Genomic DNA, 24,576 nt, shown 5'->3' with positions numbered 1-24,576 from the left:
GTAGTTCATTGCTTTTTTTGTTTGTTTCAAATTGTTATTTAAATATAGTTAGTTCACATATGGTGTAATATTGGTTTCAAGAGTAGAACTCAGGGATTTATCACTTACAGATGACACCCGGTGTCTAGGATGAGCATCCCAACAAGTGCCCTCTTTAATGCCCATCACCTGATTAGCCCATCCCCCCATCTCCCTCTCCTCCAGCAACCCTCAGTTTGTTTTCTCCAGTTAAGAATCTCTGTGGTTTGCTTCTCTCTCTCTCTCTCTCTCTCGCTCTCGCTCTCGCTCTAGCTCTTGCTCTCTCTTCCTTCCCCTACATAGAAGTACTAAAAAAGAGCTGGGGGGTGAGGGTGGGACTCCAATACACATAACGTAAATGCCTTATAGTATAAGAAAAGGTTTATAATGAAAATAAGAACTGTTCTAGAGACGAAGAATACCAATAAGCAGTACACATTAACAGCCCTGGTCCCATAGGTCAAGCCACGAGGGTTTTGTTTTTTTTTTTTAAACACTCAATCTGGACCTCCATATCCAAATAGGTAATATGTAAATAGTTGTGCTTAAATAGGTTTAATAAACAAGACTGTAATAATGAGATATGCAAAGAACTATGGAAATTAATAGTTTTAAGCATGCATTGAACATTAAAGAGAAATACACAGAAATTTAATACATTAATGAAAGAGTATAAATCACAAATAAACATGTAAAGCAAACAGAATAAATAAATATCCAGAAATATAAAAATAAATAAATGATTGCTATCTGATAGCAAATTTTACAGTAGAATATCCACCAAGGCAAATCAAGGAATAGTTTCTATTCTCTGTGTACAGACCACTTCTAAATATTATTGTCATTAGATTTCTCAAAAGAGATATAAATTGATTTTCCTCTTCTGCAGGAGCCTGAATGACTCCATTCAAATGTATTTTCTCATCCTTTCCCAGACATGCATATAGTTACAAATTAAAGCAAAGGAAGGAGAACTTACTTCCTTTAAAGAGCAAAGTAAGAATTACACCAATTTCTCAACAGAAGTGAATAAAAGTCAATGAATTATCAATAAGGTGCTCAAAAAAGTTAATTATCTGTCAGAATTCTAAAGTTAATGAAAAACCCTTTAAAAAAACAGTATTAAAGTCATTTTCATCTGAGAACATATAGTACTTTCCATAGAAAGGCGCTCTTCAGATAAATGAAAGTTATCCCAAATGGTGGAAACCTAAAGATAAAGGAAAGGATACAGAAGAACAAAAAAGACACGTTTTCATATGATTAAAAACGATCAAGTTTTGTATAGCACTGTTAATTTTTTTAAAAACTCATGTATGGCATATAAACACACACATATATATATATATATATATATATATACATATATACATATATATATATATATATACATATATACATATATATATATATATGCACACACACATATACATATGTATATACATACGTATGTGTATATATATATATATATATATATATTCCCTTCTTCGTGGGTTATGTACTGTCATACCACTGTGTTAGTTTATATATTGTACTGTAATGTAATTGTACTATGTTATTAAACTATCATGCTGGTGTTACAGTACATAATTACAGTTAAAACCCAAAGAGATGTAAAATACTAGTTCATACTTCATATTCATATTTAATAACCCAAGGGTGTAAGTCTTCCTTTATGAATAATTACTGAACATATAAATGAATGAAACTACCCAACCTAAAGACGTAGAATGGCAGAATGGATTAAAAATTTTAAACAGAAGGACAAACAAAATCATGATACAATTATATAATGTCTACAAGAGATTCCGCTTAAATCTAAAGCTACAGCTAGGTTAAAAGTTAAAGGGGGGGAAAGATATGCCATGGAAGTAGTCACCAAAAGAGAGCTAAGGTACTTATTTTAATATCAGACAAAACAGACATCAAGTCCAAAACTGTTACAATAGATAAACAAGGAATATATATATTAATGTTCATTTATTTTTGACAGAGAGAGACAGAGCATGAGCAGGGGAGGGGCAGAGAGAGAGGGAGACACAGGATCCGAAGCAGGGTCCAGGCTCTGAGCTGTCAGCACAGAGCCGGATGTGGGGCCTGAACTCACAGACCACGAGATCATGACCTTAGCCAAAGTTAGACACTCAACTGACTGAGCCACACAGGCACCCAAGGATACTATATATTGATTAAAGAATCTGTAGTATAAGGAGATATAATACTTATAAATATATATGTGACAAATATTAGAAGTCCCAAATATATGAAGCAAATATTGACAAAATCAAAGGGAAAAAAGGAAATACTTCTACAATAATGGAGACATCAATACTTACTTTCAGTAATGGATACAAGAACCAGATAGAAGTTCTGTATAGAAAGAAAGTGACTTAAACAGCAGCATATCAGTTAGTACTCACAGATATATGATACACTCCACCACCAACAGCATAACAAATCAAGCACATGCGGAACATTCTCTGGACCAGACCATATGTTTGGCTGCAAAAAACTTTTAATAAATTTAAAGAGATTGAAATCATACAAAGTACTGTTTCTGCTCACAATGGAAAATAAATAGAAATCGATGACAGAAGGAAAACTGGAAAATATGCAAATATGTGGAAATAAAACAATACACATATATTTTAATTTTTAATGTTTATTTATTTTTGAGGGGGCGGTGACAGAAAGAGAGACAGAGAATCTGAATCAGGCTCCACGCATCAGCACAAAACCTGACTTGGGGCCTGAACTCACTAACCGTGAGATCATCACCTGAGCCAAAGTCAGACATTAAACCGACTGAGCCAACCAGGCCCTCCAATAACATATTCTTTTTTTTTTTTTTTTAGTTTATTTACTTATTTTTGAGAGAATGTGAGCATGAGCAGGGGAAGAGCATGAGAGAGAGAGAGAGAGAGAGAGAGAGAGAGAGAATCCCAAGCAGTCTCCACACTCAGTGTAGAGCCCGATGCAGGGCTCAAACTCACAAATTGTGAGATCATGACCTGAGCCAAAATCAAGAGTCACTTAACCAACTGCAACACCCAGGCACCCCCCAACAGCATATTCTTAACAACCAATGAGACAAAGGGGAAATCACAAGGGAAATTAGAAAATATCTCGAGACAACTGAAACAAAAACACAATATTCTAAAACCTGTGTGATGCAGTGAAAGCAGCACTAAGAGGGAAGTTCATATATGGAAACACATTAAATGAAATCTTATCTAAACATAATAACCTAACTTCACATCCTTATAAAGCAGGAAAAGATGAGCAACCTAAACCTAAGGATAGAAGAATGAAGAAAAATCATAAAGATTAGAGGAGAGGAAAAGAAAGAAAAGTGACATAGGAAATATTTTAGGGGAGGTGGGGTGGCTCAGTCAGTTAACCATCTGACTTTGGCTCTGGTCTTGAGCTCATGATTCAGTTCAAGCCTCACATTGGGCTGTCAGCCCAGAGTCGACTTTGGATCCTCTGTCCTCTTGCCTCTCTGCCATTCCCCCACTCGTTCTCTCCCTCTCCCTCTCCCTCTCCCTCTCTCTCTCTCTCTCTCTCTCACCCCCACCCCCTCCCCAAAATTAATAAAGGTTAAAAAATTAAAAAAATATTTTAGAAAGTCAGTATTTGGAAACAAAACAAAGGACAAAATTTTAGGTACATTACACATAAAAAAAGAGAGGACTCAACTAGCAGAATGAGAAATGAAGTGGGGTTATGTCGGAGTGACAGAAATATAAAAAGTATTACAAAATGATTTGAATATTTGTATGCTAACAAATTAGGTAACCTAGATGAAACCAAAGTGATTTCCATGGGAATCCATTTCACGGACTTTCCTTTATGTCCATGATTTTGAGGGATTTCTTGTATGTGTGCTAGCAATGTGTGGGGTGGGGTGCGAATATTATTTTGGGACACTCTTCCAACACCTGGATCTCTCAGGATGCACAGGCATCTTTCCCTGGTGACACACTCCCCCCCATTGGCCATCCAAACTCAGTAGCCCCCACCGTGAACCTCCACCAGCAGGAGGCCTCTAATTTCCCTAGAAGTCAGAATGGAAGTGCTTGTCCACTTCAGGAGGCAGACATGATGCGGAACCTTTCTAGTAGTTGTTCTGATGGAATCAAAGCATCAAGGTGATACAGCCATGTAGTTTTTCATCACCACCCTGAGGTGGAGGACCACTTCCAATGAAAATTGAATTCTTTTCTTTCTCACATTTTTTTAGAATGGACTAAGGTCTTAGAGTTTCTGTTTCTCTCTTTGCTGTGTTTGTCATGAATGTGTCCTTGGTGGTGAGGAAAGAGTAGTGACTATTCTCTGTGTGTTGTGTGTTCCCACAGCATCCACACAGGCTGATGCCCATGTATACCACCAAGAGGGCATCTGTCCTGGAATCACACCTCCCGGGTGAGCCTCCTAGCACGACACCTGATATAAGAGCACTGTACCCATCAGCTTCTCCTCTCAGAAGAGAGGAGAATTGCTTTTGAAAGAATAGCATAGCCCTCCTTGTCCACTTGCTAGGTCCTGGCAGGGGCTGAGGCTATAGAACCAGTGAGAGAAGCAAGCGGGTGTCATTGGAGTCTGAAGATGGTAGGCTCCAGACCCGGGAAGAACGGACATGTCAGGGTCAGGCACTCAGACAGGAGTAGGTGTTTCATTCTGGAACAGGGGTGAGCTTTGTGCTCCAGGAAGGTCTGGAATGGACTGGCTCATGTCACTACATTAAATAGGGGGACATGATTTTTTTCAGACCAGTCATGTGTGAGTTACTATCATCTAACACCGTCCAGTGAGAACGCAACTGATTTTCTAGAAAGAGATGACAACCAAAGGGAGAGATGATTCCTTGCAGAAACAGGTCCAAACTTGGCACCTACCAACGGATATTTGAAGAACAGGGAAAGGTGTGCTTGTGCCCTGGTCTCGCTCGCCTTCTCCCCCGCCCACTATCTGGTGAATTCTCCTTGGGGAGTGGTCCTGAGAGTGGCTGGTGCCAGGCTGGCGAGGTGGAGTGAGGGCCTAGATGTGAGGTGAGGCCAGCTGAGGGTTGAGAGCATTGGGAAGGGCTGTGGGGATGGCTGTGGCAGGGGTAAGGATGCTGCATGTAAGGGTGGGGCCGTGGTATGGTGCCATGGAGTGAGGCCAGGCAGAGGCTGAAGGAAGCGGTGGGCGGGGCTGGAGGGCACCAGGTTGGGAGAGGGCCATGCCTTGAGGGCAGTGGACAGAGGCCACAGGAGCAGCATCTTGGAGAAGATTGGAAAGGCCAATTCCAAAGTGCATACCACGTCCAATAACACCAACCTTCAAGGAGAGAAACCATCCAGAGTGCCAACAGCACTGCTGATGGAGGCCCTCCATCTTGGCCAGTGGGGCCGCTAGCTTTTGCACTGCTGTGGGAGAAAGGTGATTGCTTGGATGACACTCAGAAATGCCCCGCCGATAGGATTCTGTTCCTTGGCTCTGGCCCTTCAGGATCTGAAAGACATCCCCCTGACACAGTGTCCATGGCTGATGCCAGCCAGGCCATGAGAAATGGTGGCAATCACACCAATATTCCCCAATGGGAGAAAAAGCTAAATAGAATGTCCAAGTTGATGGGCAAGAAGAAAGAGCCCCAAACGAGGAGCGTTGGAGACAGGGAGCCCCCTGCATCAACACAGGGACTTGTCAGGAAGAACGATTTGGGTCACAAGACCAAGTGCCAAAGCAGCTAGTCCCAAGGGGACATGGAGCATAGGATCCCATTCCTCCAAATGTCCTAGCAAGCATAGTTACCATCTTAGAGACAGGGGAATGGGGAGGGCAGGGCAGGGTGTGGAGTGAAGGGACATTGGAAATTGTTCATGGACACACTGCTCCCATTGGGAAAGTGAGAAGCTTGGACACAGAGGACGCTGAAGGGGCCCCCAACCACAGGAACATACATAATGCCAGGGGCCCCAAAAGCTTCTGTGTAGGCAAATAAGAAAAGCGAGGTTATGAATGAAACAGGCATACACAGACGTCTCTTTTTCCTAAAATAAAGATGATTCTGAAAAGTCTATCTCCATATACATACTATTTACAAATGCATGAGGGGCACCTGGGGTTTTCAGTAGGTTAAGTGTCGGGCTTCGGTTCAAGCCATGATCTCACAGTCTGTGGTTTTGAGCCCTGTGTCAGGCTCAGTGCTGACAGCTGGGAGCCTGGAGCCTATATCAAATTCTGTATCTCCCTCTTTGTCTGCCTTTCCCCTGCTGCTGCTCTGTGTCTCTGTGTCTCTCAAAAATGAATAAACATTAAAAAAATTTTTTCTTAATGCATGGAAATGCTAAATCACAAGGGTTAATTCCTAGTTTCTAGGAGGGACAACAGCACAGCTGATTGAATTAATTGGATTAAAGTGATCCAGAGGTCACGTGACCTTGGGCCAGTATAAAGGTCAGGGAAGGAAGGAAGCTTCTTTCACTGACCATTCTTCATGCATTCGGATGCTGATTCTCCTCCCCTGGAGTCCGCCTGCCACCCATTGTTCTGAACTTCTCCTGACAGACAGGAGAAGCACATTTGCATTTCAGGTGGGTTGGGATGATTTGGGCCTCACCCAAGCGGGCATAAAAATTGGACAGGGACGAAATGGAAGTTGTGATGTGCCTCTACTCACCAGGTGAGTAGTCTTTAGTGTTGATGACTATTCTGAGGACAGAGACTGAGAAAAGTCATGTATCTCAATATTCCTGAGGACATGAGGTTCTGATTCAAAACGAACTGAACCCCAGAGTCTGATTGGTGTGGGGGCATGCGGGAGCAACGACAGCATCCTGCTCCATTTCACCATGGGGTCTGAAAGCCTAAAGAATTCACTCTGAGTTCACTGGAGTTTTGATATTCATTTCCCATGGTTTACAAGGAAATTCAGAGTGGGGACCTAGAAAGAAACCATAAATAAAAGAGTTCAGACCCTCACCTTAGACTCCAATCTAGCAGAAGGGATACTAGGTTTTTGGAATTGAATTTGTGTTTGAAAATGGCTTCCTTTTATGTCAAGTGGGCAGTTCCATTTTTTGAGAGTCAAGCATAATTGTGTATGTTGGGACAGTATTTCTCGTGTAAGTCAGGGCAGTATTTCCTGTGGTTTTGATACCAGAGTACAGTTGAGAGACTTCATGAAAGTCTCTCCATTGAGTCACTCAAGACCATCTCCCCTGCCTTTCCTAAGGTTTCCCTGCTAGGGATGGGTCCTCAGGAGACTATGTAGAACATGCAGGAAGGAGAGGTCATGCAGGGTGAAGACTGTATTTGACCTGGAGATCATGACGCCCCCTCATGCCTGTTGGGAGAAGGGGTACATGAAAGAGTCAAATATCTATGTGAATATGACTCTCCTTTCTCTTTTGACTCAGGAAATCCAAAAATCCCTATCCACGGAGGTCTGACCTGACCCTCCAAGGAGGTGGGGCAGATGGCAGCAGGTCCCACCAAGCAGGAATTTAGACCCTTGAATGCCCCAAAATGGAAGAGGCAACACAGGGTCCCCATGGTGTGCAGGAATCCCAGGCCAGTGGAGGAAGATCCTAGGGTAAGTGGATCCTTGGAGGTGTGGTGAAGCAGCGGGTGGGAGCCACTACTCTGGAGATGGGGATTGCACATGACAAGCTCTGTGTCCTTCTGTCAGTTGTCCTTTCCTAGCCAAGGATGGTGTTTTGGAATCTCCCCAGCAGGCTCATTAGGACCTTCAGATCTGCGGATCAAACTTACTTGTACATAGGTCAGGTCTAGGCTGGTGTTTGTCCAAATCTTTCCATGTGGCTCATTTGTATTCAGTCTGAAATCTCCAATCCCTGCTGTGGTCCCTCCCCCCACAGAGGTTCAAACATATTAAATATCCTGGAGCTCACAAGTCGTATATGATGTACCCTGTCCAGAACCCATCTTCCACTCCCAGAATATGTCTTTCTCTGTCGAAGACTCTAAGTCTAAAGTTCTCTTTTGTCCAGCAAAAAGGGGACACAGGATTAAAGCGAGAGATGGCTAATGTCTGGGCAAAGACAAGAGACCCAAATCAGCGTTCTTGCCCCTTATTTATTAAGATCAGAAGGCTTACAAACGTGATGGGCATGCACAAAGAGACCAAGATACTGTGAACAATAACTTGGGGACGTGAGGGAAAATAGGGGTTTTGAAGATATACACTGTTTGGGGTTTGGGTTAGTATTAAACAAAATCCTGGCCCTGGGCAGATAGGCAGATGATTGTTAAGGGCATGCAGGAGGTACTGTGCCTGTTTATCTTTGACAGCTTAGGGGATGAGACGTACAGGGAGAATAGCCTCAGGGTTAACAAGGCACCTTTTCTTTTGTTAACCATCTCCTCTCCAGGCTGCTTGGCCTGCAGCGCAGTGTCCATTGTCCAATTCACCAGTTTATCTAACTTTGCCCTTTCCTCCTGTGAAAGCAGCTTTTCTGCTATAGTACTAATTGGGGGGCATTTTTGCCCTGCATGCCTGATCTTGCTTACCTCATATACTTTTGTATTGGGAGCCTTTGTGCCCGTTCCTATTTTGGGGACTCTGCACCCACTTTCTATTTTGGGTGCCTTTGCACCTCCCTATTCTTGGAGTGCCAATCTGATTTACCCAAACTCAGGTGTTTGGGGGAGCATTCTATGGCTTTGAATTTCTTTATGCCTTGTTAACCCATTGGTGTAAGCCCGGGGGATTCCTAAGCTTATCCCCCACACTTCTTATGTTCTTTGCAGTTGGATTGTGGTTCCTGCTCATTTACTGAGCCTCTCCACCTTCTTTCACACAGGTAAAGTGTAAGAACTGCAGAGCCTTTGGGCACAAAGCATCAAGCAGCTGGTGGACCATGAAGCACTGGGATGGGTCCCGGATCCCCCAGACCTGGGACTCCAGGAAGCTGAGGGAGAATCTGGAACCAAGGAGAATGTGGAAGACAGGCAATGCAGCTCCTTCTACTTCCCAAGTTTTGTCGTGCAGGCGAGAAGGTCAGCAGAGGAAGGCGCTGCTCCAGAGATTCCCCAGGAGACGCCCAGGAAGGCAGCAGCGAACCTGGAGGGAATCCACAGAACCCTGTGACTATGAGAGTGAGTGTCCCCTGTTCCTGCTCTTCTTCTTTCCCCGGGACAGGGGTGGGCTTCATTGCCCTCCTGGGAGCAGAGGGGTTTCAACTTCGACCAAGGTGATTTCTCTGGGAGTCCTTTTCTCCCAGTTCCCCTGGGTGTCCATGCTTTTGCAGGATCCCTTATATGTGTGCTAACAGTGTGGCTAGTGGGGGAGGGGGGTGAGAACACTATATCAGGAAACTCTTGCAACACCTAGATGCCTCTCTGGAAGACCACGCATCTTTCTTTGTGACACATACTCCCAAGTTGGCCATGGAACTCAGCCCCCACCGCAAACCTCCACCTGTAGGATGCCTGTACTTTCCCTAGAAGCCTGAATGGACGTGCTTGTCCACTTCGGGAGGCAGGCATGATGCACAACCTTTCTGGTCCGTCGCTCCCATGGAATCAAAGCATCAAGGGGCTACTGCCCAGTGTTTCTTCCCGATCGATGCTGAGCTGAAGGCCCTTGTCCTCTGTCAGTACAATCCTTTCCCGTCTCTCCCAGTTGTTTTTGCGTTTCTGTTTCTTTGCTGTGCTTGCGTGCATGTGTCCTTGGTGGGGAGGAAGGACTAATGGCTGTTGTCTGTGTGTTGTGTGTTCCCACAGCATCCGCATAGGGCGATGCCCATGTACACCACCAAGAGGGTGTCTGTGCTGGAGCCGCACGTCCCGGCTGAGCCTCCTAGCGGGACGCCCGACACGACACAGCTGTCCCCATCGGCTGCTCCTCTCGGGAGACCTGCGGCGAGCACCTTCCCGCCTGCTGGCCGACAGGATGCCCAGCAAGTGGGGACCCCTGCCCCGCCTGCCCCGCCTGCCCCGCCTGCCCCGGCACACCAATGCTCTGCCCAGGATCCAGGCCTCGGTGTCCAGCTGAGACAACACCGGCCCCGATGTGCCTCCCTCGAAGCTTCCAGGGCCGTCTCCAAGGCGCGTGGCATTGGCCACGCCCAGGCACCAGCCAAGCGTCCTGAGGGGAACCCTGATCCTCCTCCAACCCGTTTGGCTCCGAGTCCCCAACTCCACATCCAGACACCAGGCAAGAGGTGGGCCCCGTTCCCCGACGACACGTGCCAGAACCCCCGAAAGAAACCACGTTGCAGCCCCTTCCAGCCACCCCACAAGAGCACAGGGAGCACCCATGTGGGGCTGCGCCAGAGTCTGTGTCGTCCAGCAAGGACAAGTGCATGTGGTCCCACGGGGGCAGCCCAACTGACCAGGAAGACACCTGCCTCGGTGCAAAGCAGGGGCCTCCAGCCTCCACGCCCCCAACCTCACCTGGACACTCTCCAGGCGTGCACCTTGCCCCCGTGTCCGCCCTGTCCGCAGGCACCCGGCCAATCCCTGCGAATGGTCTTCAGCCACCTGGACAAAGGTGGCTGGAGCTCCAGGTTCATTACAGCTCCCTGTCTGGCAGCTCCCAAGTCGCCAGCCCCCACTGGTCAGGTCCCTCCCGACACATACCAGTCTGAGGGAGCCTGTGTGTGCATCCCATTGAGTGTCCTCTTTGATCGCCTGCAGCTTTCATCATCCTCAGATGAGTGCAATTGGCAGTGAGACACCTCATGGCCTTGGAATCTTGACCTCCAACTCAGTGACCCTGAGGAGATGACTGTTTATTTGAAAACAGGTTCTAATTGACCTTTTGGGCCCAATGTGCAAAATTGGAGCCCTGGTCATACTTGGATGTCACGCTTGTGTCGTGTGTATACATACACCCCTTTCCCCAACACAGAACACACTTTTTCTTTAGGTAATATATGTTATTTTTCACATGATACTTATCAACGTGGATGTAAAGTTTATTTTATGTAAATACATATTTAAGAAATTTAGTGAAATTATAATAATAAGTTGTAAGCCTCTATGTAAATATAACCTATGAAATTAAATGCGTTTGGTTTGCAAATGTGCAATTTGGGGATTCTGAATAAAGGACCAACTGTTTCCTTTGCAAATTCAAAGAAGAGATTAATTCAGTAGACTCTGTGATGGTAGTTTTGTGCCAATTGTACTGGGGAATATATTACCCGCATTCTTCATTTTTGTTATTAAATGTTATCATGAAACTATGTTTCCTTTTTTTTCACATTTAATAAAATTTTTCCAAATAGGACATAAGGTGCATTAGTTTTTTTCTCAGCTTTGAAGATTACTTTTAATTATTTACTTTGTCAAAGCTTAATTAACTGTCAGGAAAGAGGAGCTTGATAGGACCTAGGTCTGCTTCGACTTTCAGAACCTCAGGCAAACCCAGCTGTAGTGTGTAAATACATGCTTATTAGAGTCATTTTTGTGTGATTGGGCACCTGGGTAGCTCAGTCGGTTAAGCATCCGACTCCTGATTTCAGGTCATGATCTCAGAGCTCATGAATTCAAGCCGGGTGTCTGGCTCTGCCCTGTCAGGGCAGAGCCTGCTTGGGATTCTCTCTCTGTCCTTCCCGCTCTGCCCCTCCCTCACTCTCCCCCCCCCCCACTCGGTCTCCCTGAAGATAAAATAAATAAACTATAAAAATATTTCCTTGTGATCCTGTGTACCTCCAATATGCACTGGGCAGGCTCTGTCTGTCTTTGGTCCATAATGGGATCCGTTGGTAAGTCTTCATGTATGCATATGCCAGAACCCTATGACAAGAGATGCACATATTGGCTGCCTTTTGGAGGCCTGGCTTGTGATTTGCTGCCCTCCATAGGATTTTGTGACACAGCAATATTTGACAGGCTGGGAAGGTGCTGGTCAAAATATCACCTTAGGAACAGGCTATCTTTCTTCTCTCCCTCAGGACAAACTCTGAGGAGGATGGAGGGAAATCCCATAGGTCTGCAGAGAGGAATCCTCCCTTAGGAAGAGCACACGCCTGCTCCTTCGCCCTAAACAGCATTCTTTGGGGAATGCTCCCCTCTCTCTCTCTGCAGATCTGTGCAGCCAGAAGGCAGAGCAACTAGCTGTTAGCCATCCAATGTCACTTAAACCAGGAGGGAAGTACAGGAGTCACAGGGTGAACCCCACCCAAAACTCCATCCATGCAGACTCTGTGTGACTTGAGTCAGAGGCTGTTCCCTTTCCCCGGGCCCTGACTCAGGCCCTGCCTCCTGCCCCATTGCTGTCTCATTCCTTCTGACAAAACCATAAAAATCGGGCTCTTTTTCTAATATTCATTTTATTCAGGTCATGCGATTGCTGGTTTACATTGTTAACCTCACTCCCCTTTTGCAACGCATTTAACTGTGGATAATATTATCAATGTTGTAAGTCTTCTCTGGGGGTTCTACATATGAAATTCCTAACATCTTCGGTAAGGCATCCTGGAGGGTCAACTACAATGCCAAATATTTTTGACTTTGTGACGTGCACGGAAACTGTGTTAGATGATATTAATAGGTTATCTGATATCATCCATCACAAACAGATGCATTGAGAGGCATCAAGAATTCTCACTGGACTAGGGGGAGGGCCTCCAAGTGCAATGCCGTCGGCAGTCTGGATGGATTCCCTCCTTGAAGATTGGCATGTACTGGACGTCGTGTGTACGTTTCATTTGGCCTTTCCTATCTTCTCCAGGGGGCTGCTCCTGTGGCCTCTGTCCATTGCCCTCAAGGCATGGCCCTCTCCCAGCCTGGTGCCATCCAGCCCTGCCCACAGCTTCCCTGGGCCTCAGCCTGGCCTCATTCAATGGCATGGGACCACTGCCCCACCCTTACTGGCAGCATTCTTACCCCTGCCCCACCCATCACCACACCCTTCCCAATCCTCATCCTCTCAACTCCCAGTTGGTCTCACCTCACAAATAGCCCATCCCTTCACGGAACCAGCCTGGCACCAGCCACTCTCAGGACCACTCCCCAAGTAGAATAGACCAGATTCTTGAGGGGTGGGGGGTGGTTAGTTGGGTTATAAGATCCTTCTATCCCTACTTTCTTGAGGGTTTGTATCAAGATACGATGTTGTATTTTGTCCCATGCTTTCTCCGCATCAATTGAGAGGATCGTGTGGTTCTTGTCCTTTCTTTTCTTAGATGTGATGAATCACATTGATTGTTTTGTGCATATCGAACCAGACCTGTATCCCAGGTGTAAATCCCACTTGGTCGCTATGAATCATTTTTTTGGATATATTATTGGATCCGATTGGCTAATAACTTGTTGAGGAGTTTTGCATCCATGTTCATCACGGAAATGGGTCCATCGTTCTCCTTTGTCATGGGGTCTCTGTCTGGGTGTGGAATCAAGGAAACACTGGCTTCGTAGAAAGAGCTTGGAAGTGTTCCTTCCGTTTCTCTCTTTTGGAGCAGCTTCAAGAGAATAGATGTGAACTCTTCTCTAAATGTTTGGGAGAATTCCCCTGGAAAGCCGTCTGGCCCTGGACTCTGTATTTTTCTTTTCGTGAGGGGTGGGGGGAGGGGGAGATTTTTGATTACTAATTCATTTTCTTTACTTCTTTTGGTCTGTTCAAATTTTCTTTCTTCCTGTTTCAGTTTTGGTAGTTTATATGTTTCTTGGGTGTTGTCCATTTCTCCCAGATTGCCCATTTTATTGGTGTATAATTGCTCACAATATTCTCGTAGTATTGTTTGTATTTCTGCTGTGTTGGTTGTGATCTCTCCTCTTTCATTCTTGATTGCCTTTCTTTGGGTCCTTTCCTTTTTCTTTTTGAGCAAACTGGCTAGGGATTTATCAATTTTGTGAATTCTTTCAACGAATCAGCTCTGGTTTCACTGATCCGTTCTAGTGTCGTTGGTTTTGTTTTGTTTTTTCTTTTTGTACTTGTGTTTGTTTTTGTGTTTTGGTTTCTTTTGGTTTCCATAGCATTGATTTCTGCTCTAATCTGCATCATATCCTGTCTCTGCTGGTTTAGGGTTTTCTTTGCTGTTCTTTTTCCAACACTTTAAGGTGAACGGTTAGGTTGTGTCTCTGAGCCGTTTCTTCTTTCTTTCGGAAGGCCTGGATTGCTATATACTTCCCTCGAATGACCCCCTTTGCGGCGTCCCAGAGGTTTTGGCCTGTGGTGTTACCGTTCTCCTTTGCTTTCCATGGACTGTTTAATTTCCTCTTTAACTTCTTGGTTAGCCCATTCACTCTTAAGTAGGGTGTTCTTTAGTCTCCAAGTATTTGTTACATTTCCACATTGTTTCTTGTCGTGATTTCGAGTTTCATAGCATTGTGGTCTGAGAATATGCACGATATGGTGTCGATCTTTTTGTCCTTGTTGAGGGCTGATTTGTGTCCCAGTATGTGATCTATTGTGGAGAATGTTCCGTGTGCACTGGAGAAGAATGTATATTTGCCTGCTTTAGGATGAAATGTTCTGACAATATCTGTCAAGTCCATCTGGTCCAGTGTGTCATTCAAAACCATTGCTTCCTTGTTGATTGTGGGTTTAGGTGAGCTGTCCGTTGCTGTAAGTGGGGTGTTGACGTTCCCTCCTAGTATGGTATCATTCTCAATGAGTTTCTTTATGTTTGTGATGCATTGATGTATCTATTTGGGCGCACCACATTTGGTGCACAAATGTTTACAATCGTGAGGTCTTCTTGGTGCACAGACCCAATAATTATGATATAACGGCCTTCTACGTGTCTCGTTAGAGTCTTTATTTTAAAGTCTAGATTGTCCGATATAAGTATGGCTACTCCTGCTTTCTTTTGCCAACCATGAGCATGAGAGATGGTTTTCCATCCCCTTGCTTTCAATCTGAAGGCGTCTTTAGGTCTCAAGTGGGTCCCTTGTAAGCAGCATATGGACGATCTTCTTTTCTCACCCATTCTGTTACCCTATGTGTTTTGATTGGAGCATTGAGTCCATTGACGTTTGGAGTGAGTACTGAAAGGTATGAAGTTATTGCCATTGTGTTGCTTGTAGAGTTGGAGGAGTTGCTGGTGGTGTTCGCTGATCCTTGCCAGTGTTTTCTGCCCGTGGTCTGTTTTTTTCTTTTATGTCTTTTGTCCCCTGGGAGAGTCCGCCTTCAAATGTCTTGCAGGGCTGGTGGAGTGGTCAGGAACTCCTTTAATTTTTGCTTGGGACACTTTCCATCTCTACTTCTATTTGGAATGACAGCTTTGCTGGACAAATAAGTTTTGGCCGCATACTTTTAGGATTCAGTGCAATGAATATAGCCTGCCACTCATTTCTGGGCTGCCAGGTTTCTGTGGATAGGTCTGCTGCAAATGTGGTCAGTCGTCCCTTGTAGGGGAAGGACTTTTGTTTCCCTTGCTGCTTTCCTGATTCTTTCCTTGCCTGAGTATTTTGTGAACTCCACTAGGCTCTGCCTTGTTGATGGTTGGACGTTGTCGAATCTAATGGGAGTCTTCTGTGCTTCCTGGATTTTGTGTGTCTTTCCCAGGTTAGGAAAGTTTTCTGCTGTGATGTGCTCACATAACCCTTCTACCCCCTTTTCTCTCTCCTCGTCTTCTGGGACCCCTATGATTGTGATGTTATTCCTTTTCAATGAGTCGCTGAGTTCCCGAATTCTTAAATCCTGCTCTTTTGCTTTAGTCTCCCTCTTTCCTTCTGCTTCGTTATTCTCCATTGCTTTGTCCCCTCTATCGCTGGTTTCCTGCTCAGCCTTATCATCCTTGCCGCTGTGGCATCTGTTCCAGATCGCAGCTCGCTTGTAGCATTGTTTATTTCATCCTGGCTAGCTTTGCCTTCGTTTATCCCCACAGAAAGGCATTCTCATCTACTTTCGACCCCAGCTGGTGTTCTTATTATCGTGATTCTAAATTCTGGTTCAAACATCTTGCTTGTTTCTATCTGTGTTGGTTAAGGGCCTGGCTGTCCTTTCTTCCTGCTCTTTCTGTTGGGGTGAATTCCGTTGCTTCGTCCTTTTGACTGAAGGAAAGGAATGAATAAGATAAAAGAATTCAAAACTAAAAAATAAGAAACAACACACACACACGAATCACACAAATGATGCTAGATCCTAGGTGAGTTGTGGTCTGGTTGTTGAAATGGGCTTGATAGATTAGAGGAAGAAGGGAAAGAACATAAAAAAAGGAAACCGTTGGAAAATTTGGAAAAAAGAACACAGTGAAATAAGATAAACTGAAATGATGGAATTCAAATGGAATTTGACACATTTACAAAAAATTAAACGAATATAGTCGACAAACACTCAAGGAAATTATTTTAAACCCTGGAAAATAACCACATATTTTTTCTCTTTCTGTCTTCATGAAAAAGAAAAGAAATGAAAAAGACAAGAAAAGAGATGGACCAGCGAACAGACTGAAATACGATTGAAGTTACATTGTTGTCCCCTAGAAGTCAAAGGATGAAGCACTTTGTAGTCCATGCACTCAGAAGGCGGAGAGACTTGGGTTCCTGAAGAGCCAGGTTGGCCCAGTTGGGCGGTGCTAAGTGTCACGGCTCTGTTCTCCACTAGATGGCGCAGCTAGCCTACAAGTGCGGATTGCTGGGGCGCTTGGAGGTGCATATGCGCATGCGCGGGAGCGGAGCCCTTGGCGTCACTCAGGTGCCCAGTCTGTAGTATCTGAACTCGGCTGTCTGCGACCAGCAATCCTACCCCCGTCCTTTCTCTCCGGCTTCTGTCCACTCGCCGCTTTTACACTGTCCGTGGCCCAGCCGTCAGGTTGGCAGGCGGCACCTTCCTCGTGGGATTTACCTCCCAGGCGGCTGTGTTTCCCGACCCCTCCCTTCTGAGGGCCCGCCGCTGAGACCTGCTCAGATCCTCTGCGTCAGGGTCTCAGCGAGCAGTGGCCGGGTGCCGGCCGCACCCGGGAACATCGGCAACACCGTGCCGCTGCCGATGCCCAGAGACTGAGGCTGGGTGCCAGCCTGCGCCCGAAAACGTTCGCGCGATGGTGTAGCAGCAGCGTTTCGAGGATTATGGAAAATCACCACACACTTCTGGTAGCGGGCTTCCCCCTTAACGACCTTGTTCCAGCACCAGCGAATGTGGCTGTTCTCCGGGGTCTGCTGGGACCTCTGGGGTCGGCTGGGGTGACCACACAGACTGCCTCGTGTCCTCGCAGCAGGGGAACCGCCTTTCTCCGTGTGGTTCGAGACACCCCTCCTCCACCCCTCCAGTCTTCACTCTGCTCTCGGGATTCGCCCTTCCGACCAGAGCACCGCCAGGTATCAGATGCGGAGTTTCGCACTCTGCCCTCCCCCTGTTTGTACAGTCTTCATGGAATTGAAACCCGCTCCTTTCTCCTTCCTCCCTTTTTGGTTCAGTGCCTGTGGCTCTTTCCACATTTCCACTTTCTCCCCAGCTGCTTTTGGCGGGGGGAGGGGAGGGCGAGGGGATTGCTTTCCCCATATTCTGCCCCTGTCTCCGTCCTCTCTCTGCAGGCAAAAACAGCTCCCTGCCCTCTGTGGCTTCTCTCTTCCCCAGGTCACCTCTCTGCGCCTCGTCCCCACTGAGTTCTGCGGTTCAGGTTGGGCAACCTGTTGCGTGAATCCTCAGATCAGTTTTCGAGGCGTGCAGGATGGTTTTGTGTTGATGTGGCTGCATGTTATGGATGCAAGACGCAAAGAACACTTCCATGCTCTTCTGCCATCTTGGCCCCTCCCCCCACACTGCCTTTTCTGTATCGTCACCAATACCCTTAGGAATTGCAGGGTGACTTCTCTGAATTAAGCTTTCCGTGAGAAATCCAGATTAGGCTGGCTGGATTTGGCGAGACCAAATAACGCTGTTCCTATTGCCATGATTGCTCCCACATCACCGCACGTGAGGCCACCTCCTGGTTTTCCATATGCAATCTTCTTTGCTAATTGTCAACAGTTTTTAAAATTGAATGTCTTGACTTCACTGGATTTATATTTTGAAAGAAAAGTTCCTGGAATGCCTGGAAAATATATCGTCACCAGTGGCCCGAGCAGCTCAAGGTTGTCTATTTTAGCTCAGAGTCCAGGGTCCAGCACGGCCAAAGCGAAGTCACAAGGAGGGAATCCTAGACCCACCAGACCTTCTGTAAATGTTCATGGTCGCCTTTATGCCCCACGAAATGCTCAGGCTGCAGTGCAAGGCATGGAGACTCCGACCTGCCAGCCTGAGCAAGTGCCCAAAGCCAGGTCCTCCTGGAAGTCTAGGCAATGCCCGTGCTGGCCAGCGGCGCCCCCTGCTGGACAGAGAGCAGTGTGCAAGACTCCCTCTTGTGACCTCCCCCACGGATTACAGAGCCAGAGGTGTGGACTTCATCATGTGTGGGTGGAACACGTGACACACGGCCACCCAGGAAGAGCTGGTCCTAGTCATCTGGGGAGCTGACTGGATGCTTATGGAGGCCGTCTTGAGATCCAGATCAAATATTGTCCGTGTGTGTGTGTGTGTGTGTGTGTGTGCGTGTGATATTCAGGTTTGAATCCAGGAAGAGAAAGTTGGATCCCCAAATTTCTACAGGATGACCTAGCATGGTTATTTTCTGTGGCTTTTCCCTTCGTGGCTCAGTTGCACATACACTGTTTGCGTTTTACCCACGATTCTGCCCACTTTAGAATCAAATCCACAGGAAGGATAGATTTCACGTGTGCATGTCTTTTGAGATCTAACATCCAGCTAGCCCTGTTGAACTCTTTGACTGAGAAAGTGCCATGTCATCGCTCATCTGTGGAATAAAAAACAAAATAGAAGAACCTAGGGCAAGCGAAGAATAAATAAAATAAGATAAAATCACAGCGGGGGGCAAGCCATAGGAGACTCTTCAAAAAATTTTGTTTTCTCTTTATCTTAGAGAGAGAGAGAGAGAGACAGAGACAGAGACAGAGATACAGAGCATGACGAGGGGAGTGTCAGAGAGAGGCGTGCACCCAGAATCCAGAGCAGGCTCCAGGCTCTGAGCTGTCATCACAGCGCCGGACACGGGGCTTGAAGTCTCAAAGCCTTAGATCATGAGCTGACGGAATCAGAGTGCACACCGGCTGAGACACCCACGTGCCCCAGGAGAACCCTTAAGTGTAGAGAAGAAAGTGAGGGTTGCTCGAGGGGAGGAGTGGGTGGGCTCCCTTTGCAACGGGCGTTATGGAGGGCCCCTGTGGGGGTTGGCAGTGGGTGTTTCATGTAAGTGACGAAGCCCTAAATTCCACCCCTGAAACCAAGACTGCACTCAATGTTAACTAAATTTGATTTCAATTTGGAAAATGGAGGGGGGAATGGGTGCCTCAGTCGGTTGAGTGTCCAACCTCAGCTCAGGTCAGGATCTCATGGTTCGTGGGGTTGAGCTCCACGTTGGGCTCTGTGCTGACAGCTCAGAGCCTGGAGCTGCTTTGGATTCTGTGTTTCTCTCTCTCTGCCCCTCCCATGCCAACACTCTGTCTCTGTTTTTGTGTGTGTGTCTCTCTCTGTTTATTTAAACGTTTTATTTCATGTTTAAAACATGAAAACAACAGACCAATAAATTTTAAAAGTAGATGAAGAAAAAGTATTTTTCCTCTATCGGCTCTGATATTTGAACATCCAGAATTCAATAAGATTTCCTGTACAAAATTCACATGCTGACGTTAGTTCCCACTAAGTGTGGTATGTATGTTTAATGCAGACTGGAAACAACAACAACAACAACAGCAGCAGCAGCAGCAGCAGCAGCAACAACAGGCTTTACCCTGTCAGTGCCATTGGCAAACGACCAGAGATCTCCTATATGGCCCCCCTCCCCTGGGGGGAATTGAAGGATGATGCACTAATTCCCATTCAACAATGTATTTAGTGAGTCTCTCGCTCCTGAGAAATGAAATACAGTTGTGACTTAGAGCATCCATCCATACCCTGACCTGAAATACCACATTGTTGCCTCGGTGTCCACTTGAGACTGTTTTTCTGAGGTGTACAACCGAGGACCAAGATTGCAATGCAACTGACCAGAAATCCCTGAGCCTCCTCCCTTGTGGAGGAGATTGTCCGATGGGGGGATGGTGGTCAACTCTGCGGAACAAGGTAGAGCTGCTTGGTGGCTGAGCAATAAGAGGTGGGAGAAGGTTCCTTTCCCCCATTTGCTCTGCAGCCTCATGGGAGGGGGATTGTTAAGGGAACCGAATCTAATGAACATGGGCCAGGATGGCTCCACCCACCCGTCTCCTGAGAAATAAGCATTTATTTGCTCTTTGCCATTTCCAGGCAATTAGCCAATGTTCACATGAACATGTGGAGACTTTACAAAATAGATTATGTATACAAGGAAACACTTTGCACAGTTATGAATTCGTGTTTCCTTCTGCTCCTCTCCTTCTGACACAAAACATCCCTGAAAAGGCGGTCTGCTCCCACGTAGAGCTAGAGTTCTTCCCGTTTCCTGGTCATTTGCCACTTCTCCGTGTGGAAGCACTGAGATTGTTTCAAACTCCTTCCCCTGCCGGTGCATGTTGGGATATCACCGAGAGTCCCCACACGCACATGTTTGGGCACATGGACTTTACCGATACACAGAGAGTAGGGAATGGGATGATGGGACCGTGAGTCCCAGGCATTTTCACAGGGACTCCCGGGGCTCTGCCTTGTTTCCACCTTCATGCCTCATTGGCCACTCCCTCTGACCCTTTCAGGCTCTGAGAGTGCCCAAAGATCCTCGGTGCTGATGGAGGGGAGAAACCTTGCGAGTCCCCAGCATAATCCACACCTCTCCAATAACCTCATTACAGACAGCCAGCCTTAAAGCTCAGGATTCTCCAGGTCCACTGGAACGCCATAGCCCATGAATCCAGCCAGATTCATGGTCCCTCCACATGTCTGGATCGCACCCACCTACAACACACAAAATATGGCCTACAAGGGACTGTGAGTGAGTGAGTAGTGAGTGAGGGCGGGTGAGTGTGCACGTGGGCAGGCGTGTATCTCAAAGCCTGTAGTGGGATCCCTGCACTGCTTCCTGAGACCTCTGTCCCTTCTTGTTCTTCCTCTTGGTAGCTCTGGCTCTGCCTGGGAGACAAGGGACTCGGTTAATGGCCGTTGCCCTCTGAGGTGGGATGTCCCTGGCTGAACTGTTGAGCCGGTAGATGTTTGGTTCACGGTGATCCTTTCCCATCTCGTCTCTGTATTTGGACTGGTGAATTAGGACTGCACCGGGGGGAAGGGCAAATTCTAATTTCCTGAGGTTGAATTCAGACTTGGGACGGTGGCTTTCTTGGAGGAATCTCCACTGGTCTAACGTGATTGCTGGCGGTGGTGTCTCTTCCACGTGATCCTCCAATTGTGGCACCTCGATGTCGGGGTCGGTTTCGGGCCCCCCTTGGGCCGCAGCCATGCCTGCGTGGTCAGCCTGGAGGGATGTGGATTCCCCAGCACCTGGCTCACTCCCACGGTCTCTTTCCAATTCACTCTTCTGGATGTAAAAGAGGACATAGGCATGTTGGCTCAGGGCAGACGTCGCATCACTGGCGGTCACCTTCGCATCATCCATTTTGTACCACTGGCCGTTCCCAGCTTTGATGTAACAGAAGTAATGTCCGCTGTGACAATTCCAGCCCGCGTGCACCAGCACGGCATAGAGCACATAAGTCAGCGACCCCCCGTTCTGCCCAGACACGTATCGTCGCATGTCAAGGCGCTCAGGATATTGCACTTCCTTAGCCAGTTTGCTGCCCGTGAAATGGCAGAATCGTTTCAATACCAGCATCAGGACCTTGGAGCAAGTGTGCAAAGTCAACGTCTTGGAAGCGGGTACCTTGTCGAGACAAGTACTACAACGATAGGCATTTTCACCATCCAACTGTTCGGGCTTCACCAAGTGTTGCAAAGCTTGGCTCACACTCTGAGCCGCCCTGATATCCAGGCTAATGTCCAGGTAAGGGTCCAAAGTGCTGGAGACACCCTGGCAGTGGAGACACTGGATTTGAGACCTCCAGTACCCGCCAAAGATTTGCCGGATGAGGGTGGCGTCCTGAGCCTGAGGCTCTGAAGGCTTGTCCTCACGCAAACACGCTTGCTGCATAGCATCCAGAGTGAACATCAGAAACTCATGGGCATCCTCCTGCCTGTGTGTGTGGAAGGCAGCGAGCAGTTTTGGCGGAGGCCGGATCACATCTCCCGGACGGCAGAGGGCCCGGGTCACGTGAGCCTGCAGAGCACACAGCACGCAGAATGGCTGCCTCCCACAGCTTCGGGAGTGCTCCTGGGACAGCATGTAGCCGGCGAGGGGTGGTGTGTACGTCAGACACTGCAGCGCCGCATTCGCATAGCACGTGTTCCCCAGGTTCTGCAGGCCGGCCCCAACCACAGAAGGTCTCCTCCAACTCACGGGTTTCTTTGCGGGGGGCAGACCTATTGACGCGGGAGCCCAACCGTTCGGCAGGTCGCAGGGTGTGTGCGATGACGGTGACGGCTTCTCAGGTAGAGTGGGTCCTCTGTGGCCTTCAGCACCACCCGTATTTGACCCGCAAGGTTTGAGGTTTGGAAAGACATGGAACTGAGACTCCTCTCGGCAGTGGGAAGAGGGCATCTCCATGTCTCCTGAAACGTGGAGCCTCACGTTGCAGAGCGATGCTTCTCTCAGGAGGCCAGTCTCAGAATGATAGCTGTGGCCCTCTCCTCAGCCCTCGTAAAGCTCGCCCCACCCACCTGACTAGGACCACGTCATCCAATCAGCCACCAGCTGGAGTTGGATGAAGGGTCTTAGGGTGTGGCCACTCTTCTGCAGACAGACCACTCAGCCCAGCCTTCCTCCTGCCCCTCCCTCCTCAAGAGGCACACACACACACACACACACACGTTTCACCACTTTCTCCACCTCCCTCATTTCCATTGCTCCCTCTCTGGACAGACGGACTTGAGCATTTCCAACCTAGAGGAAATCCTTTTTTGAGTATCCACTTTGCTTTTAGATAACACAAAGTGTCAAGGAATGACGGCCATGAATTTGTTAGGCTATGGAAATCATTTTACCAATTGAGCTCTGGTATCATGTAGGAGCACCTCCTCTCCGTCAGCCAGAATGCATGGGACACCAGCAAATTATTCTGGAATGATGACTGTCCATGGATTTGATTCTAAAACTCCTGAACTGTCTCCATAGGATCTGTGTATACAACTATCACGAAGGTCCTTTGAAACACGTCTGTCTACCAAGGGGTGGCCGAGAAATTGTCCCAAGAAATATCCTTTGCCTGGTTTCGGGCTTTGTAAATGCTTTCTTCATTTTGTAGCTCCCTTCCCAATAGGAGAACAAATCCTAAACCCATCATTTGCCAAATTGTCACTGGTATTCCTAGCAAATCACATAGCAAGGTAGGTATAGGTTCCCGTGGTTCAGGACATGTTTGTTGTGGATTTGTGACATTTATAGACGGTTTGAAATGGGAATTTAGACATGCAAGGAACAATGTCCCCTCGAGGAAACTGTGGCTTTAATGTGTCAGTATCTCTAGACCAGATTTCAGAACTGACCAGGTCTACTGAAAATGTGCTTTCTTCTCTAATGTTTGTTTGCTTTTCACTTTTAACATTTTAATTGATTTATTTTGAGAGAGAGACAGAGAGAGAGAGAGACAGGGAGACAGAGAGAGACAGAGAGCGAGAGAGAGCGCTCATGTGGACAAGCCAGGGAGAGACAGAGAGAGAGGGAGAGAGGATCCTCAATTGAACAGTCACCTCCTCAGGGTCACCAACTAGGAGGAAAAGGCTGCGAGCACGTGAGGTGTCTCAGTGCCAAACACACTCATGTGAGGGGAAGGAAAGGGGCAAGAGGTCAAGGAGGACACACAATGGGATGCACAAAAGGAGTCTTCAGACTCTTGTGACCACAGCCTGAAGACACGGCCCTCTCCCTGCCTGGTGCCCTCCAGCCCCACCCACGGCTTCCTTCAGCCTCTGCCTGGCCTCACTGCATGGGACCGGACCACGGCCCCACCTTTACCCGCAGCATCCTTACCCCTGCCACACCCATGCCCACACCTCATCCCAGTGCTCTCCGCCCTCGGTTGGCCCGGCCTCACGTCCAGGCCTTTGCTCCACCGGGCCAGCCTGGCGCCAGCCACTCTCAGGACCACACCCCAAGGAGAATCTACCAGAGAGTGGGCAGAGGAGGGGGGCGAGCGAGGCCAGGGCACAAGCACACCTTTCCCTGTTCTTCAAATATCCGTTGGCAGGCGCCACGTTTGGACCTGTTTCTGCAAGGAATCATCTCTCCCTTTGGTTGTCATCTCGTCCTAGAAAACCGGTTGTGTTTTCACTGGACGGTGTTAGATGGTAGGAAGTCTCACGTGACTGGTCTGAGCAAAGCAAGTTGCCCTATTTAACGTAGTGACTTGAGCCAGTCCATTCCAGACCTTCCTGGAGCATAAAGCTGACCCCTGTCCCAAGACGAGACACCTGCTCCTGTCTGAGTGCCTGGCCCCGACAAGGCCATTCTCCCCGGGTCTGGAGCCTGCCGGTCTTCAGACTCCACGAACACCCCCTTGCTTCTCTAGCCTCAGCCCCGGCCACCTGCCACGTGGGCAAAGAGGCCTGCAGAATGGCTTCCAAAGAACCTTTGACCACCTAAT

At 47.4% G+C, this 24,576-nt stretch overlaps 1 protein-coding gene across 1 annotated transcript; it reads right to left on the bottom strand.

The window, feature by feature from the left end:
• Positions 1-20,676: 20,676 nt before the first annotated feature.
• Positions 20,677-22,541, bottom strand: LOC144616086 (ubiquitin carboxyl-terminal hydrolase 17-like protein 6). Its single transcript, XM_081795427.1, has one exon. The coding sequence runs from the start codon at positions 22,539-22,541 to the stop codon at positions 20,934-20,936; it is 1,608 nt and encodes a 535-aa protein (XP_081651553.1). The 3' UTR covers positions 20,677-20,933.
• Between the last annotated feature and the right edge of the window lie 2,035 nt (positions 22,542-24,576).

Source organism: Panthera onca, chromosome B1 (genome assembly GCF_046562875.1).
Source record: "Panthera onca isolate mPanOnc1 chromosome B1, mPanOnc1 haplotype 2, whole genome shotgun sequence".
Classification (NCBI taxonomy): domain Eukaryota; kingdom Metazoa; phylum Chordata; class Mammalia; order Carnivora; family Felidae; genus Panthera; species Panthera onca.
The sequence above is the reverse complement of the archived record's forward strand: the minus strand, read 5'-3'. Positions and strand labels throughout refer to the sequence as shown.